Source organism: Thermobia domestica, chromosome 2 (assembly GCF_964235325.1).
Source record: "Thermobia domestica chromosome 2, izTheDome1.hap1.1, whole genome shotgun sequence".
Classification (NCBI taxonomy): Eukaryota; Metazoa; Arthropoda; class Insecta; order Zygentoma; family Lepismatidae; genus Thermobia; species Thermobia domestica.
This window is the reverse complement of record NC_137455.1, coordinates 151,598,576-151,615,398: the sequence shown is the minus strand read 5'-3', so window position 1 is coordinate 151,615,398 and position 16,823 is coordinate 151,598,576. Positions and strand designations below refer to the sequence as shown.

The 16,823-nt window shown below is 36.5% G+C and overlaps 1 protein-coding gene across 1 annotated transcript in view; it reads left to right on the top strand.

Annotated features, from left to right (window-relative positions):
• Positions 1 to 16,823, top strand: part of alien (COP9 signalosome complex subunit 2 alien) — a 57,496-nt gene that overhangs the window by 19,705 nt on the left and 20,968 nt on the right. Inside the window, exons 4-7 of the mRNA XM_081747258.1 lie at positions 3,294 to 3,461; positions 7,348 to 7,522; positions 13,976 to 14,114; positions 16,489 to 16,679. Of these exons, the coding sequence (XP_081603384.1) occupies positions 3,294 to 3,461; positions 7,348 to 7,522; positions 13,976 to 14,114; positions 16,489 to 16,679 (673 nt within the window). The remainder of the gene's footprint in view (positions 1 to 3,293; positions 3,462 to 7,347; positions 7,523 to 13,975; positions 14,115 to 16,488; positions 16,680 to 16,823) is intronic.

The following is a 16,823-nucleotide window of genomic DNA, read 5'->3' as shown; positions in this document are numbered from 1 at the left end:
CAGCTTCATCACTCCACAGAATTTTTTCAAACAGGTGTGGATGATCTTCGTGCCATACGAGCATCATTTCACAAAATTCAACACGCCTATAGTAATCATCTGGTTACAACTGACATGATCTGGAATGTAACTCTTGTGGAGAATTGCACGTAGAAAATAGCGTGTAATGCCACTCTCTGTTGCAGCCTGTCTTATTGGTTTTGAAGGGCATCGCTCGAACACCTCTCTCAATGTGCTATCTCTTTCTCTGATACCGAAGTCAAGGGGGCCTACATGATCATGTAATGTCCACGACACTTCCGGTAGTCACTAATTTTCTGTGGCAATTTTTAATTGTTTTTGCACCCAGAACAGCTTGTCTCTCATGTTGACCCTTCCACCACTGTTGGACCTAAATTACAGACTGCCACACCACACCTCACATGAGTTTTGGCTTTCTCCTCAAGGGTTAATCGTCTTGATATCTCTGTGGTTTCAAAGGAATATCAGAAGCTTCACAGGATCTGGAGAAAATATGAAAAAATGGCATAATTTAGTATATAAAACAAGATAACTTTCATTGCTATCTACACATGACATCAATAGAAATTCTCAATTTAAAATAGGGAGTTACTTTCCGCCCACCCTGTAGATGCTAACACCTAGCCACACTAGAATACAGTCTCGTGTGATCAACGAAGTCAAGATACACGAGTTAAGATGGGTGACCGTTCGTACTTATCAGATAGTGTTGGCATTACAGCGTATACCCAGTGTCGTGAGAACCGTTGGGCAGCTAGTTGAAATAAAGAAGTGGAGACGTAAAGTCTAGAAAGACAGCCTTAGCGGCGAGGAAAGCCGACGTGCTTATCACACATTTCAAAGACGTTACTTGCAAGACAAGCGGACTGGTAGGCCATGGCTCCTAAGAGCTGTTGCGCCGGAATTTAGTTACATGAAGATACGGAAAATATAAGGACACGCTGAATAAAACCAATGATGTACATGAATTAAGTGCTGTTTAGCATAACAAGTGTTTCATGGCTGTAGAAATATTGATATATAGAAACTGTATCAGTATTTTCGAGTACCGAAATGTTGCTTTCAAACTCTTCCTTTGGCCTCCTTTGGCCTAGTGTAGACGATCAGTTCTTTTTCCTAATACGATAATATAAATAACAATTAAAAATAGATATGAGCTTGATCACTAATTTAACCCCCATTTCATTACAGAGGCTGTAAGACCTACATTTACATACAAAAGGGGAATCCAAAGCTTATGCTTGTATTCAAGACCTCACAAAATGTATCTAAATTCAACTAAACTAAACTGCATCCTTCCTTTCCAATTTTATTGCTCAACGACAGAGGAGTGAGGCGATTGCCGAATAGTCGAATGGTTAGCATGTATGATTTTATACACGGGATCCTACGGGGATACGTGTGCTTCTGAATCCATGCTAAACTATAAGTCGGTCTCATACATCCTTAGTGCAGAAGATGGATGACTGTAGAACTCAGAGCAAAAGTGTTGAATCAAGAAGTAATTTCTGGTTGTTCCAATGTCAGTGCGAAAGGTGCAAGTAAACAAATATATTGCAACATTAATAAACTATTTTATTTATTTTTGCTCACTTGCTCGACAATCTGTGAACTTTTTATAATCCTTTCTGACATTCTTTTCACAATTAGTAATGCAAGTTTACAGAGCTTGCTTATCTTCGTTATTTCCAGTATTTTTCAGGATATTTAAAAACTATTACTAGCTGAAAGTGCTCATTAAAGCAAAGAAAAAGGTCCTCTACACATATGACTGGTTTGAAAATCCAGTTGTGAGGAGATCGTATAAATGAGAATTTAGACCTACGTGTTTAACTCTGTTTATAGATCCTATCACTTGATCTTACAAACTCCAAGGACTTCACCCGTGCCACATAGCAGCTACAAAAGCACTTTTTCGTTGTAAAAATAATGGACAGCTCGGAAAATATACTGATGTAAAATGAACAAAGTGGGTGCATATTTCATAGCAATAGTAATCACAAAGAAGGCTCGTTTAGGTCACCATTTTTAAATTGAAAGGTTAATACTCCAATTTACAGTTATATCTGACATACGTTTCTGTTTTTATTTTAATCTTCTTTATTGGGTTTAGAGATATTAATGACAAGAATAAGTTGTGAATATTACAAATCTAACATCTTTTTTAAAAGAATGCAGATATGTATAAAAGAACTTGGCCATTAGATTTGCATTATTATTATTATTTTTTTTATTTACCTATAATAACATGACAGCTTTAATGGCTCTCCCCCTAAGTAGTAGGATATTTAGTAAAGATTGGTGTTAGTAGATAGCATTCTTCCAATCTACTTAAACGTATTGGACATTTTGTGAATATTCCCTCATTATGTGTATCTAAAATTAGGTTACGAGTCTTCAAGACCGATATAGAATATTAAAAGTAGGAATTAATTTATGGGAGAATTCTAATTTTAATAATATGTCATATGCCACTTCTTCTGTTTTAAAATGTTGATTTAAATCCGAAGCGGACGCCTTCAAGACATTGGCCTTGACGTCAAGGCGTCAACCTCATACGCAGTTGATAACTAATCAGATTTTCGTTCAGTCAGCTGTTTTAAATAAAAGGCAACTGTGAATTATTTGCCTCATTTTGTATGTTAAGAGTTCAGAAAGCTTTGATTTGAATGTATATCTCAACGTCTTTTTATTTTTGAAAAAGTTAAATTTAAGTCCCTTTTTAGCATCAACGATATTTGAGATATATCCTACAGTCTAATGTGGAGCTCGAAAAAATGTAGATCAAAGCCGGTGTTAAGTGCAAAATTAACGAAATTTTTTCGTCATAACAAGGTGAGTACTTGGTAATAATTTTCAGAGAGATTCGTGTCCCCTAAGGAAGTTGTTACATAACTACAGAAGGTAGTACAGGTAGAAAACATTTTAAATACATATTGCTGCCGCATGTATTGTTAATACAAAACGAAACTACAATTATATGAATTAGTGAAGAAATGTATCATTTCACGTATTTCGTCACATTTTAAGAGTTTCTCATGGAACATTTCAGAGGTATGAAAGGATTATAAAAAAACTGAGTCATCGGAAAGTATACAGGAAAGTTAATAGGAGTGCGTAATTGAGTTGAGTTTAGCATTTGGTTATTTTATTATTATCAGAATATATTTAATCACATTTTGAAAGTGGATTATTCTTATTGTTTTTAAATTTTGAATTTTAAGAGCATTTTTTCACCTCGTTGGTTCAGTTATTGTATGTTTCTTTTGCAGATGGAATTACTTCAGGACTTCTACGAGACAACTTTGGAAGCTCTCAAGGATGCCAAAAACGATAGGTTGTGGTTCAAAACAAATACTAAATTAGGGAAGCTTTATTTTGACCGCGGAGATTTTAATAAACTAGCGAAGATTCTGAAGCAATTGCATCAGTCATGTCAGGTAAGAAAGGTAATTTAACCTGTTCAAAAGTATATGTAAAAACTGATTAATTGACAATCGAATGGGAAATTGATTCGTGATAACTGATTAACAGGTCATTTTATATTCCCAATTGTGGTTATAATCTCAATTCATATTTAAAATATTTAGGTACCGAACTTGTTTATATGCTATTGTAATGTGTAACGCAAGATCATCAAATCATGGAGTTCAAATGAATTCTACATGAATGTTTCATTTGTAGTAATTTGTTGTATTAATTGTTTAAAAGACAAGCATCGTATGAACGTTCCCGTCATAAAATGCTGTTTAAAACAGTATGTAATATGCAAGTGTATATATTATGGCTAGCAAATATTTCCACCGTTACTGTGAGCAATATTTTGCGTTTTTCGTTTTGCATTATTCATAAAGATTTTGTGTGAATTCGAAGTTATACACGAAATTCGAGCACCTTGTGAACGTCCACTATCCTTTTTCATCCCTTTTAGGTGAAATAAAAAAAAAAAAAATATTTTTAAAACAACGCCAAAATACGTATTTAATTACTTTAAATTAAATTTGAAATACATTTTTAATTATTTTAAACGAAAGGTCTAAATATACCAAACTTCATTTTTCTAAACCTAAGATATTCAGAGGTATGGACATATAATAGTTGCACAACTCCGATACCACCCCTGTCACGTTTAATTTCCAGCCCTTTTTTGTTCCCTTTTAGGTCAAATATCAAACCACTGAAACACTGGTTTAATTGTTTTAAATAAAAAGTTTAAAGACTATCTTTCATGTTAAGGAATTCCGAGGTGTGGTCAGCTATACATATTACAAAAAATAAATCGACGTTTATATTCTCATCTTGGGAAAATGGCTGAACCGTTTGAAATGAATTTTTGAACTTAGTACCTATCTCAAACTGTTAATATATATATACACTCAATTTGATTAAAATGATCAAATTCTCTGAGAGGGATTAAAAATTTATACAAAAAGTAGAGTTCAAGTTAGGAAGATGAAACTCAGTTTTTAAACACGTCATTAAGATATATATATACACAGCCTGATTCAAAATGATGTGAACGATTACAACTCCTTATAACTTTTTTATTAATCATCCAAATAGCTTCAAATATTACAGTTAAATGCTAAAACTCTCCAAGTTTTTGTGATAAAAAATGAAAATGGTACTTCACAAATGTTCTATGTGGGCCCCCTGTTACCCTGCATACATCTATTCGGTATTCCAATTCCGCCCAGATCCGTTTCAACATGTTTGCATCAACAGTTTGCACTGTAGCAGTGATGCTCTCTTTCAGTTCATTCACATCTTGGGGTAGAGGGGGTTTGTAGACAATGTCTTTTAGATGTCCCCACAGTAAAAAATCGCAGGGGGTTAAGTCCGGTAATCTTAGTTGCCAACGTAGAAGCTGATGATCATTTTTACCTGACCGCCCAATCCAGCGGCGTGGCAGTCTGTTGAGGAAATTTCTGACATTGTGATGAAAGTGACATGAAGCTCCATCCAATTGATAGATGAAGTTTGCACTGTCATGTTCAAGCTGTGGCATAAGCCACGTAGTAAGCATTTGTAGAAATGTTTGTCCAGTCACAGTTCCTTCGTCAAACAAGTACGGACCATAAACTTTTGAAGATGAAATAGCACAAAACACATTCGTCTTCGGTGAATCACGCACAATTTCACAGATTTAGTGCGGCTTCTCAGTTCCCCAAATGCGAACATTTTGTTTATTCACTCTTCCTGTCACATGGAACGTACACTGAAACAAAGTTTGCCCAAAAAATCATCATCAACATTATCAACACTGCACAACTCTTGAAATGACTCACAAAAAGTCTTGCGACACGTGTGATCATTAGGTGTTAAGTGTTGTAACAACTGCACTCGATATGGATACATCTTTAAATGTTTACGCACTACACGCCAAACAGTTGTTTGAGGCATTTGAAGCTCTTTGCTAACTCTCCTTGTTGACTTTTGTGGGCTGCGTTGAAAACTGGTTCGAACCCTTTCGACATCTCCCTCAGAAGTGGACGGCCCACCAGGCGATTTTTCTTTACAAATACATCCCGTTCTGTTGAATTTGTCATACCACTTACGTATGGAGTTCTTTGATGATGAATTTTTATGAAATTTTGTGCGGAACTCGCGTTGAACACTAACAACAGACCGACAAACGTGAAACTAAAACGCAAAACAACGTGAACTCTTGTGACAAACGTGAACTCTCTGCACCACAGGGAGCCATCTTGAAACTAATCACTCTGCCACCTAGCGGATAAATTTTAAACTACCACGCTCGTTCCAAACAAAACTTGAGGATAATATTGAAATATTTCCACAGAGATTTCATTGTTGGTAAGAGTATTATCACTTACAGAACGCTTCCTTATCGTTCACATCATTTCGAATCACGCTGTATGTATATATATGTACGTTGTCTCATCACCATGAAAAAAACGGATGAACCACTTGAAGTAAAGTTTAGAATGTAGGTCATGTCCTCGAGATGTCCAATTTTAAAACGCTGTGTTTATCATTAAAACGCGTATCGTAAGGGGAGGGGAAAGAGTTTAAAATGTAGGGAGATTAAACTCTTTATATAAACTCCTTATTAAAAATAAATAGGCATGTGCCAAAACTTATGTATTTAAGGGGAGAAGGTTGGCAGTTCCTGTATTTTTTTTTTCTTGTCTTTCTTTCGATATTCTGTCTTACCATCACCGGAAAACTGCTGAAACGTCTGAAGTTAATTTTGGGACATAGAATTTGACTCGAACTGGATTTTTATTTTACTTTCATTGAAATGTGTACCTTAAGAAAGGAACGGGCATTTCAGCTAGACTTTAATCTTTTGCAGCTCCCATTTCGCCCCCTTCTACATCGAATTTTCAAAATACTTGCCTAGTAGTACCTTATATCACACATTATATGTACTGTTCAACTTTCTAGCTTAAGCAAAGTTGCATAGGTGTTGATCGGTCGGTCAGTCAGGACGTCTTTTATATATAGAGAATGAATTGTATAGCTTTTGCGATGTGTGGAAGGAAAAATAAAAAAGTAAATTACATACATATTTTTATAATATGTATAGAGGATCACGATAATAGAACGTAATAAATGGTATTTGAAATGGAAATTTGAGTTTAGCGATCCTGCCACCAATGTGCATGCAAGACGCCAGTCAGTTATTGTTCAAGTACTGTGTGTGGGAGGGGTCACTGGTCATTCCTGAAGGACAGAGTTACCTCGACGCACAAAATATTTATTCATGAATGTAAGTAATAAATCTCAACATTAAACAAGTAAGATTTTTACTGTAGCATTAATATTTATTTCTTAAAATAATTTTGGGGAACTGCGATTTCTTTATTGGTCAAATATATATATATATATTTGCTTACTGCATATATATAAACTAAGTAGTTATTTATGAAATCGAACTTTTATTCTGTTATGTAAACGTTCAGGAAATATTTCACAACTGTTGTCTATTTCTGTGTTATTGATGGTACACTCAGCAGAACGATAAATTTGGACACTCGCTTTTATCGAAAGTACTATTTTTAATATTTTCGAATTCTAAATTGAACGCTGATTGGGTGTATTGTATACTTGACCATAACCTCTTATTAATATAAAAAAGACATATATGATTGTTCAATATTGACTTTAGACTTATCAGTGATTTCAAGGAATGTAATGAAAAGCGTCTTATATACGAAGTTTAAAATGTTAGTTATATTTGTGCTAAAACAAAGATTAATGTTCTGATGTTACCTATATGGAACAATTTTCGGCTGTCGTTCCTGATCGACGCTATCAGCCGTTAAATATATTGTATTAATGATAACCCTGAATTTTCAGACGGATGATGGCGAGGACGACTTGAAGAAAGGCACTCAGTTGTTAGAGATCTATGCACTAGAAATCCAAATGTATACAGCACAGAAAAATAATAAGAAACTAAAGACACTTTATGAACAGTCCCTCCACATCAAATCTGCCATACCACACCCGTTAATAATGGGTGTTATAAGAGGTGAGTTAATATTTCTGCCTATAAAATTCCTTTTAAGTGTGAAGAAATTGCATGTAGATTGGCAGGTTAGGTACTTTTGGATGCAGCGTTTTTATTTTTTCAATGCAACGTATGAATTTCCAGCAATAAATGTTTTAATATGTACTTTAAAATGTACAGGTTTCAACTTAGTCACTTTCAAAAATGTGTATTGTATGCTACATGTAGTAGTGTGATACAGTATTACTTGCTTAATAATAAAGCTGACTTTATTATTCGTGTATATTTATCCTGTCAACTGTTCCCTTGGTGAGTCACAATGTACGGAGAAAACATTAACGCTGAAACAAAACACACATTTCTAATAATAATATTAAATATTTTTGGATTGTCATCTACCTTATTCTCTTGACTTTTCTTTTACCACATCTTGAGCATTTCTTTAGGAAAAAGACATCCTCTGATGATCGGGAGGTGCAATGTGCAATTGAGGACTTGTTCACATCGTAGTCTCCAGACGTCTTTTCGCCCCGGAATGCATCGTTGGGTGAGCGATGGCGAAGTTTGTGGTTGCAGATGGCGACTATTTTGATTAATCAGGATTGTGGTGGTAATTTTTTGACTTTTGGGAATAATGCACGTGGGTGGCATTTCATTCATACCAACCTAATATTCAGTTTGTTGTTGCATATACACTGGCCAAAACATTCAGGGGAGCGAGCCTAAATGTGCAAAGTGAACCCCAGAAATTATTTATCTGCAGAATGGCGGATCTGTCTGTGTAGGTCGCTACCTTACAAAATGTATGTGGTTTATGTTGAAGTATTGGCATGGAAGAGTCATATGTGGCATCTTGAGGCATGATTGGCATCTGGTGAAAACACACGAAAACCACAGTGCCATAGTGAAACTCCAATAGTATGTTCGTGATGCTGAGAGGATGCATTTGACCTAGTGTAGTAGTACGTTCAGTAGGAAAATTTCCGTCACGTCTTGATTTAAAGGAGTCTTATGACTTGGAAAACCATGGGAAATTGGAAGGGGCAGATACAGAAGCAGGAAGCAGAAGCCATACATGTAAATTTTAGTGTCATTTCCTGACTTGATACACAGTTTCAACATACAGGAACTGTTGGACTTTAGCCCTTAACAGGAAATATGTGTCTGTCAGACACGTATGGTTTTTCTGTGTGTTACATTGGCAACACTGATTCACTCAATGTATCGGTTTTCTCAGTACCTTCCTATTATTTAGTTGTACGTGTGTTGCAGTAGTTCATTGTTGACGTTAATCTCTGAGTGAACATTTATAGATGATTTTAGAAAACCTACGGTGTCTGAGAGACACACATTTCCGTTATAGTCTATATTTTTGCGTGTTTATTGGACACACATTTCCTGAAGAGACGTGTGTCTTTCAAAAGGTTTTGTGGTTGACTTTTATTTACCATGAAATAGAAACTATAGAACTCTTTAAACATACTATTTTATTTGTTTGAGATTTTATGTATTTGCAAAATATAGACCTAGTGCTTCGAGAAAAAATGTAAGAAAGAAACTGTAAATACAGCAGATTCTTATTTCACTGCAAAAAAATCCAAAAATGCTGAAAGTGGAGGAGGACTTTATGTTGTTGTCTTCAGTAGATTCTGATTAAGACCCCTCATTTTTTCCTGAAAGTCAAGAATTACCTACTGACAGTGAGGGCGATACTAATACTTGTGATACAGTGCAAGGTGTGAGGTCAAGTAGTAACAGAAATGTCAGTGTGAGCAGCCCTACTCAAGTTTCATGTGATAACGAAAGCCTTAGATACAAAGGTAAAAACAGGATTGTTTGGAATTCAAATGAACCTCTAAGAAACCGAAGGGTTCTTCATCAAGACATAGTAAGACGAATGCCTGGTATAGCCACTCATGTAAGAAATCTGGAGAAAAAATCCGAGCAAAGTTGATATTTGGTCTACCTTATGTGATAATGATATAATTCAAGAGATTTCATCATGACGGAAGAAGGTCGAAACAAATTTGAAGTAGAATAAAGTCAAACTACAGATCTACTGACCTATCTGAAAATAAAGCCCTTATTGCTCTCCTAATGCTGTGTACTATTTGTAAATCAGGATACGAAGACATGTATTCACCATTTTCAAGACACTTTGGGACGACTTCTATTTAGAGCTATCATGTCCGTCAAATGTTTCCAAGCCCTTTTGGACGAATAGCACATTTGGGCAGGGTAGCTACCTGTGGACAAATAGCATATTTGCAGGGTAGTAATGTGTAGAATTATACTAACTTAAAATTTGTCAGTTTTTAAATTTATGTACTATTTTTATTTAGATATTGAAATATTTTCCGAATCTATATGCCAATAGAACCGAATTAATGTATGTAATCCTTGTTTATCATATTTTGCTCGAAGTACAAAATATAATGTTTCATTAATCTACATTACACATTTTTTTTTTTTTTTTTAAAGATATTGCTTTATATATGTCCGTGTCCCACAGACAGACACACATTTCCTGAAAGCGAAAAAAAAAAATAAAATAAATAAATAAATAAATAACGTTTCCTGTTAAGGGTTAGTGAGGATAAGGCCGTCCGCGCGCAGTTACAAGAGACGACCGCTATTTAGTGTTAATGGCACTTCGGAGTAGGGACTAACGGCAACGTTAAGTTCTCCTGGCAGTAATGCACAGAGTACCAATTCAAACTATCCATAACTGACTTTGGGAAGGTAATTTCTACGGACGTGCTATTAGTGTGTAGTTTTTTATCTGCAGTGAGTGTTGGGTCCGTAGAATATGGGCTGCAGAACATCAAATGTGGAGTTCTGTTCTCTTTTCAGATGACACGCGATTTAGTTTGTAGTCCAATAATAAACATGCACTGATCTAGAAAGTATCCCGCCTATGTGCGTGCAGTACCCAATATGGTAACAGTGAAATTATGGTGTGGACAAAGATTTCTAGTGGCCAATATACCGTCCTATATGTCGTCCGGAATGATAGCTTGACAACCCAGCGATACAAAGATGAAATCATCAAGTCTCATGCTGTGCCATTGGCTGCAGCAATTGGTCCCTCGTTCGTTTACATGGACGATAATGCCCATCCTCACACGTACGAATAATGGTCACAGTAGAGAAATCGAAAGGATGGTATGTCCCATTTGTTCCCGGACTTCAATAGAACACTTGCGCAATGCCCTAGGAAAGACACTCAGCTCGGTCGAGACCTCCCACATCTCTGCAACAGTTAGAAATGTCCCTCTTGGAGGAATGGCGAAGACCTCCTACACAGAATCTCATCAAAAATTTCATTCAGCCCATGCAAGACAGGTGTGCAGCTGTATTAGCAGTTCGAGGAGATCACACACCTTAGTAGAGAACAGTTGCTATTGCGTACATGTCTGTCTGTACAACTGTACAATTACCTGCCCTTGTTATTCTCTGTATCACTTACATAAATACCATGCAGGACTATACCTTAGTTATAATACGACACTCCAACACTGTCGGCTAAGGTACCGACCGACAACCACACGCAAAGAACTTTTTCAAATTTCCGATGTTTCGATTGACCAATGTATGTAAGGAAACGTAGCCATTTTTCTTTGAAGAGCCCTTAAGTGGCTATATCAAAGTTGTATCTTGTTTGAGTCACTAGGTTTCTCGATCGTTCTGTTAGGAAAACAGATAAACAAGGGAGTTTTTCATAAGTGAAAAACTCAGGCATCAATTGAATAAGAAACACAGGAAAAATGAATTCCAAATTCAAATTGAACTTGTTAAGTGTTCAAAACAATTTGGTAGTAGTTTGTTAAGTGCCGAATGGAAATTTAACGGGAATTGAAATTCTAAAAATAAATAATCGTTCTATTGAAGGTTGTTCAGTTTGTATTTGACCGATTTTGAAGGGTATTTAAGTTACAAGAAAACTTACTGCGACCACTGATGTTCTGGTGTTCGACTCCAGCAATGTGGACCATCACCCAACATCAAAGTTCTCATTGGAGCGAACTTGGGCAGGTGAATGCAGTTCCACTACTCCCTGCAAACTTTCCAGAGGCTAGCGAGGGTATGTTGGAAACATCTTTTTAACAGGCGAAAGCTGTAGTAATCCACCGACTTTTTATGAAGGCTTTTCACAGGAATATCTTGAAATAGAATAACACGAATTCCCGTTTCTTTTCCTGATAAAAATGCAGAGATGTTCTGGCGGTACAACGTGGAGTTTTGTTCATATGGATCCTCACCTTGTTGGCGTCCACACCATACAATTGTAGGATGTGAATCCGAAAGATAGGTGTTACAGTGGATTGCAGGAAGTATCTTGCATTCACGTTTTCATCAACTTTGCTAATCCGATTTCCTGCGACAACCATAAATCTACGCAAAGTTGCAGTAAACCTTGGCATCGCTGTCATAGTATGTCATTGCCCGAATGTAACTACCGGCAGTGAGATACGTGTATGCTTCATCCATTGTGACGACTTTCTGCTATTTGAATTCGACCGCTGCTTAAAAAAAAGAAAACTTTTGTACTTCGTTTTTCAATGTGGTGAACACGAACCTCCCTACGGATGCATCTCAGCCGGAGCCGCTTACAAATGCGTGTGTTCAAAATTGAAGGTGAAAAAATTGAATTGCTGGCCCATCGCACAGGAGATTGGTGAATTTTCCTGGCATGCCATCGGTGGATTTCCTGGAGCACTACAAGTGTTGATTTCCTTGGAGGCTTTTTCCTGGTTCGTTTCGTGGACGACTGCTTCGCTACGGGCTTCTGGTTTGTGTAATGAGTCGCAATAGCTTTTGCAATAGTCACCCGAAATGTGAAATCATTCTGTTTCACTATGCGTGTGTAGGAAAAGCGAGCATGGAAAAGGACGGTAATACACCCTTCCCAGTAACGGTTTATATTAAGTGCCATTTGACGACATGCCCTCATCTACATATTCAGACATACTACTGCTCATAATAGCAGACATTTCGTTTTAGCATTGTTCCCCAGATTTCTTATTTCATCCAGTGTTTTTTGTTCAATATTTCGTCCGTAATGTGTTTTCTTATGTTTGATGAACTGGCCAACTCACATTTCAGTAATTTATTTGTATCGCATAGTCATTTTTCTTTTATGAATCTAAGATAAAACAAAATATTTTTTCAAATAAGGAGAACGAAACAATTGGACTTCCCAAACACAGAGGTCACCGGATAAATGAAAACACGTAGATCTGCTTCAATAAATTTATATACAGGGTGTTAATAAACTATACCGACAAACTTTAAGAGGTGATTTCTCACATCAAAATAAGAGGAAATGTTCATATGGACCTATGGCGAAAAGTGCAAAATTTCAGAGCTAGGGCTGTCCAAATTTGCGAAAAAGCCAAATTTCAAGAGGCTCTATTTCGAATTCGAGAGACTGTGGATGGTGGTCCTTATCAGCATAAAGGAAGTCACGCATACGCAGTCCAAAAGTACAAATTTCATTAATGTTCAATGGATGTACAGATTATTTCCTGCAGGGGTGAAATTCCCAGACATGCCATCAACCGAATTTTGAGATATGCTCTGACTTTATGATTGGTCCAAAGTAGGCAAACGATAAGCATTGATAGCATTGAACACGGAATCCTTTGGCGCGATGTCGGAAGTGTTAAGGATCGTCAGCAGCACTGTTTCTCGTATTCGGGAAAACGCATGTTTTCTTTCACGCTTATAAGTGAAGAAATCGTGTAATATACCGTGACGAAATACATATCATCACACGTTATTCCGAACACAAAGAAGCATGGAGCTGCCGGTTCCTAACACTTCCGACTTCCCTCCGAAGCATTGGATGTCCATTGTATTCAAGGTTTACTACCTGCCTCCTTTGGACCCTTCTTGAAATCAGAGTATATCTGAAAACTCCATTGAGAGCATATGTGAGAATTACATCCTGTAGGGAATACCCTCTACACCTATTGAGAATTGATGAAATATGCACTTTTGGATTATGTATGTGTGGCTTCCTTTGTGCTGATAAGAACCGCCGTCCACAGTCTCTCGAATTCGAAATAGAGCCTCTTGAAATTTGTCTTTTTCGCGATTTTGGACAACCCTAGCTCTGAAAAAATGCACTTTCCGCCGTGGGTCCATATGAACTTTTTCTCTTATTTTGATGTGAGGAATCTCCTCTTACAGTTTATTGGTATAATTCATATAACGGTATATAACGGTATATCGGTATATAACACCCTGCACACACACACACACACACACACACACACACACACACACATATATATATATATATATATATATATATATATTGATTGTAAACTTTACTTTAAAAGTTATCCGAGTACAAACTAAGTAAAAATTGCACGTATCTAAATTTGTCAATTAAACTTAAAAGTATACAAGTAAGTTGTCTTTCTGTCATGAAATGGTTTCAACGTTTAAATTATTGCTCATTTCCAGAATGTGGTGGGAAAATGCACCTACGAGAAGGAGAGTTCGAGAAGGCGCATACAGACTTTTTTGAGGCTTTCAAGAACTACGATGAATCGGGTAGTCCAAGGAGGACAACATGTTTAAAGTATCTAGTTTTAGCTAATATGTAAGTATTGTTGTTTTATTTGTATTTAAAAAATAATAAAACTTGGAAATGAGCTAGGTAATTCTAATTTGTAATTATACCAAAAGTAGTCATAATAAGTATTTTAATCATAAAAATCGTACGTGCGTTCTGGTATTGTGATTGCGTAACCTTCACTTTTACCAATTATTTGAAACATTTCGCGTTTCTTTCTTAAGAATGAAATGTATTTATATTTGTGTACCTGTTTCTTTCCTTTGGCTTTTAACATTTTTTTCCTTGATCATGAAGCTCCCAAATGAGTTGAAAATTGGGAACATTAGAATACAGTGAATTTGGAAGGCGTATGCGATAATTTCGTTTCTCATTATCTCCTATCTCGTTACCTTTGTGAGTTTGGAATGACTGCAGAGATTGGGCTGTAGTATGCGCTATTGCTGTTTTGAATGTAAAACTCTACCTAAAAGGGCACATGTCAGTCATGGCAGTCATCCTGAAATGAAATGGAATCTTTGTTTTATATCCCACACTTATATCGTGTAGGCTAAAGGAGACAGTGGTGATGAGAATATATGAAATGTTGGAACGAAGAAAGTAGTAGGAAACGGGAGAACCCCTAGAAAACCCACGCACACGGTATTTGTCCATCACAAACTCACTTAGTACACGAGCTGACATCCAACCAGGGAAAGTTATACCACTGAGCCACGTGGCTCTGGGAATCATTTTGAATTCCTCTATCTTGAATGAAACTGATTTTTTCTATGGAGGTCATATCATTTGAGACCAGAAAGTCATTAAAAAAACTAATCCGATGACCATTTATACCTAACTTTATTCGAGTAACATTGATTCAGATGTCAATCTGGGAGCAGCAGTTACAGTATGTGGTCATTGTGGCGACTAGCTCACTTATACCCTTCCTAGCGTATTACGATCTACTCTGCCACAAGTGTGCGCTATTCGCTGCTGCAGTTCATGGGCACGGTCGATTTTGATCTGGTACACAATGGCGTTTACATGGGACGAGATCTCAAGATCCACTGGTGAGAGAACTGTTGATCCAACCACCGTCGAAACTGTATCTCTCAGTACAGAGGTGTACCGTCATGCTGAAAGTACATTGGGAAGCATGATTTATAAGTGAAGGAGGCACCTCTTCATATAGCAGATTCTCAAATTTTCATATCGGTCACATTCAGTATGTGTTTAGTAAGCACTGGAGCTCCATTGCGTATGTCTCATATTACACACTACATCATAATTTCCTGTTCACTCACTCATGAATCAGTAGTGTGGATTCTCGTCTGACCAGTATCAATGATTCGTTTCTTTACCTCGCCATTAAGGAAGAAGAGTACCTTGTCACAGAACACCTCATAAGGAAATTGTGATTAATATGGCATTATTCCAGGCTCCATTGACAAAACACTAATCACTTATCGGGCTTGCCTTTCGTTAAATGTTGCTATAATTGCAATTTGTTACACTGCATTGTCCATACTATTAAACTTTGACTCTCAGCAGTTCTGGTACGAAGCTACATGGCGGGTGCTGCTAGTAGAGCTCTTAGCAAATGTTACCAACTCAGCAGTTTAAGTTTCCTCGTTTGTAGCAGCCCTTGGATGTCCACTGCGTGGTATATCGTGCAAAGGATCTGTTTCCCGAAATTTGGTTAGAATCGTAATTGTATTTTGTGATATGGGCCACTTTCTGGATGCATTGCATTGAACTCGGCCGCATTCACTCGGGTACTGCTGCTACTACTTATTAACATAACGCCATTACATTGCTGAAGCATTAGTGCCATTCTGATCCACCTACAACGAGAAACCGATGAAGACTTATCACTAATTTCCTACGTTGTGATGTGAATCACACTTACAGAAATAAAGTTTGGTAAAAACTGTGATAAGATTTATGTTTTTGGGTACGTCCTAGCTCAAACGACATCACATGACTCACTTACCATTTGAGAAATATAAGTTGAAGTTCCATTTTGAAAATAGTTTGCATTCTTAATAATCTTGGTGTTCCTTCCTTAAGGACGCAGAACAGAAGTCAATTTAGATAACTTGTACTACGTATTAATGTTAAATATGAGTTTAATTAATAAAAAGAAAAGATATCCCCTGTTGAGCAAGTGTGCTGTCTCAAACCTAGATTCTTATTATAAAAAAAAAGTAAAATCATGTGATGCTAAATCACGCTGTTGGGGATGTAGAAGTAAAGTTGTTATTGAATAGAGACTATCAGCAATTTCCGTTTTCCACAATTCTGTATTCTATTTTAAGTAGAATCAACACTAAGTCTGATTTATTAGTTAGCTCTCGAGTACTTGATTGTTGATTTGTTTAAACGAAACGTGTGTGTGATGGTTCTTGCTATTTCTCAGGTTGATGAAATCTGGTATCAATCCATTTGATTCTCAGGAAGCCAAGCCTTACAAGAATGATCCAGAGATCTTAGCAATGACGAACTTGGTATCGGCGTATCAAAATAATGACATCAATGAGTTCGAGAAAATCTTGAAACAAAACAGGAAAAATATAATGGATGATCCATTTATTAGAGAACACATAGAAGGTAATTTCATATCTATCAAAATTTGAAATTTTTAATATTCAGTTGCAGACTTTAATATTATTACCTCTATTTCTCACATAGTATTAGGAAACTTGAGAAAAGGCTATGAAGCGTACAACGTGAAGGTAAATAGTAAACACGATA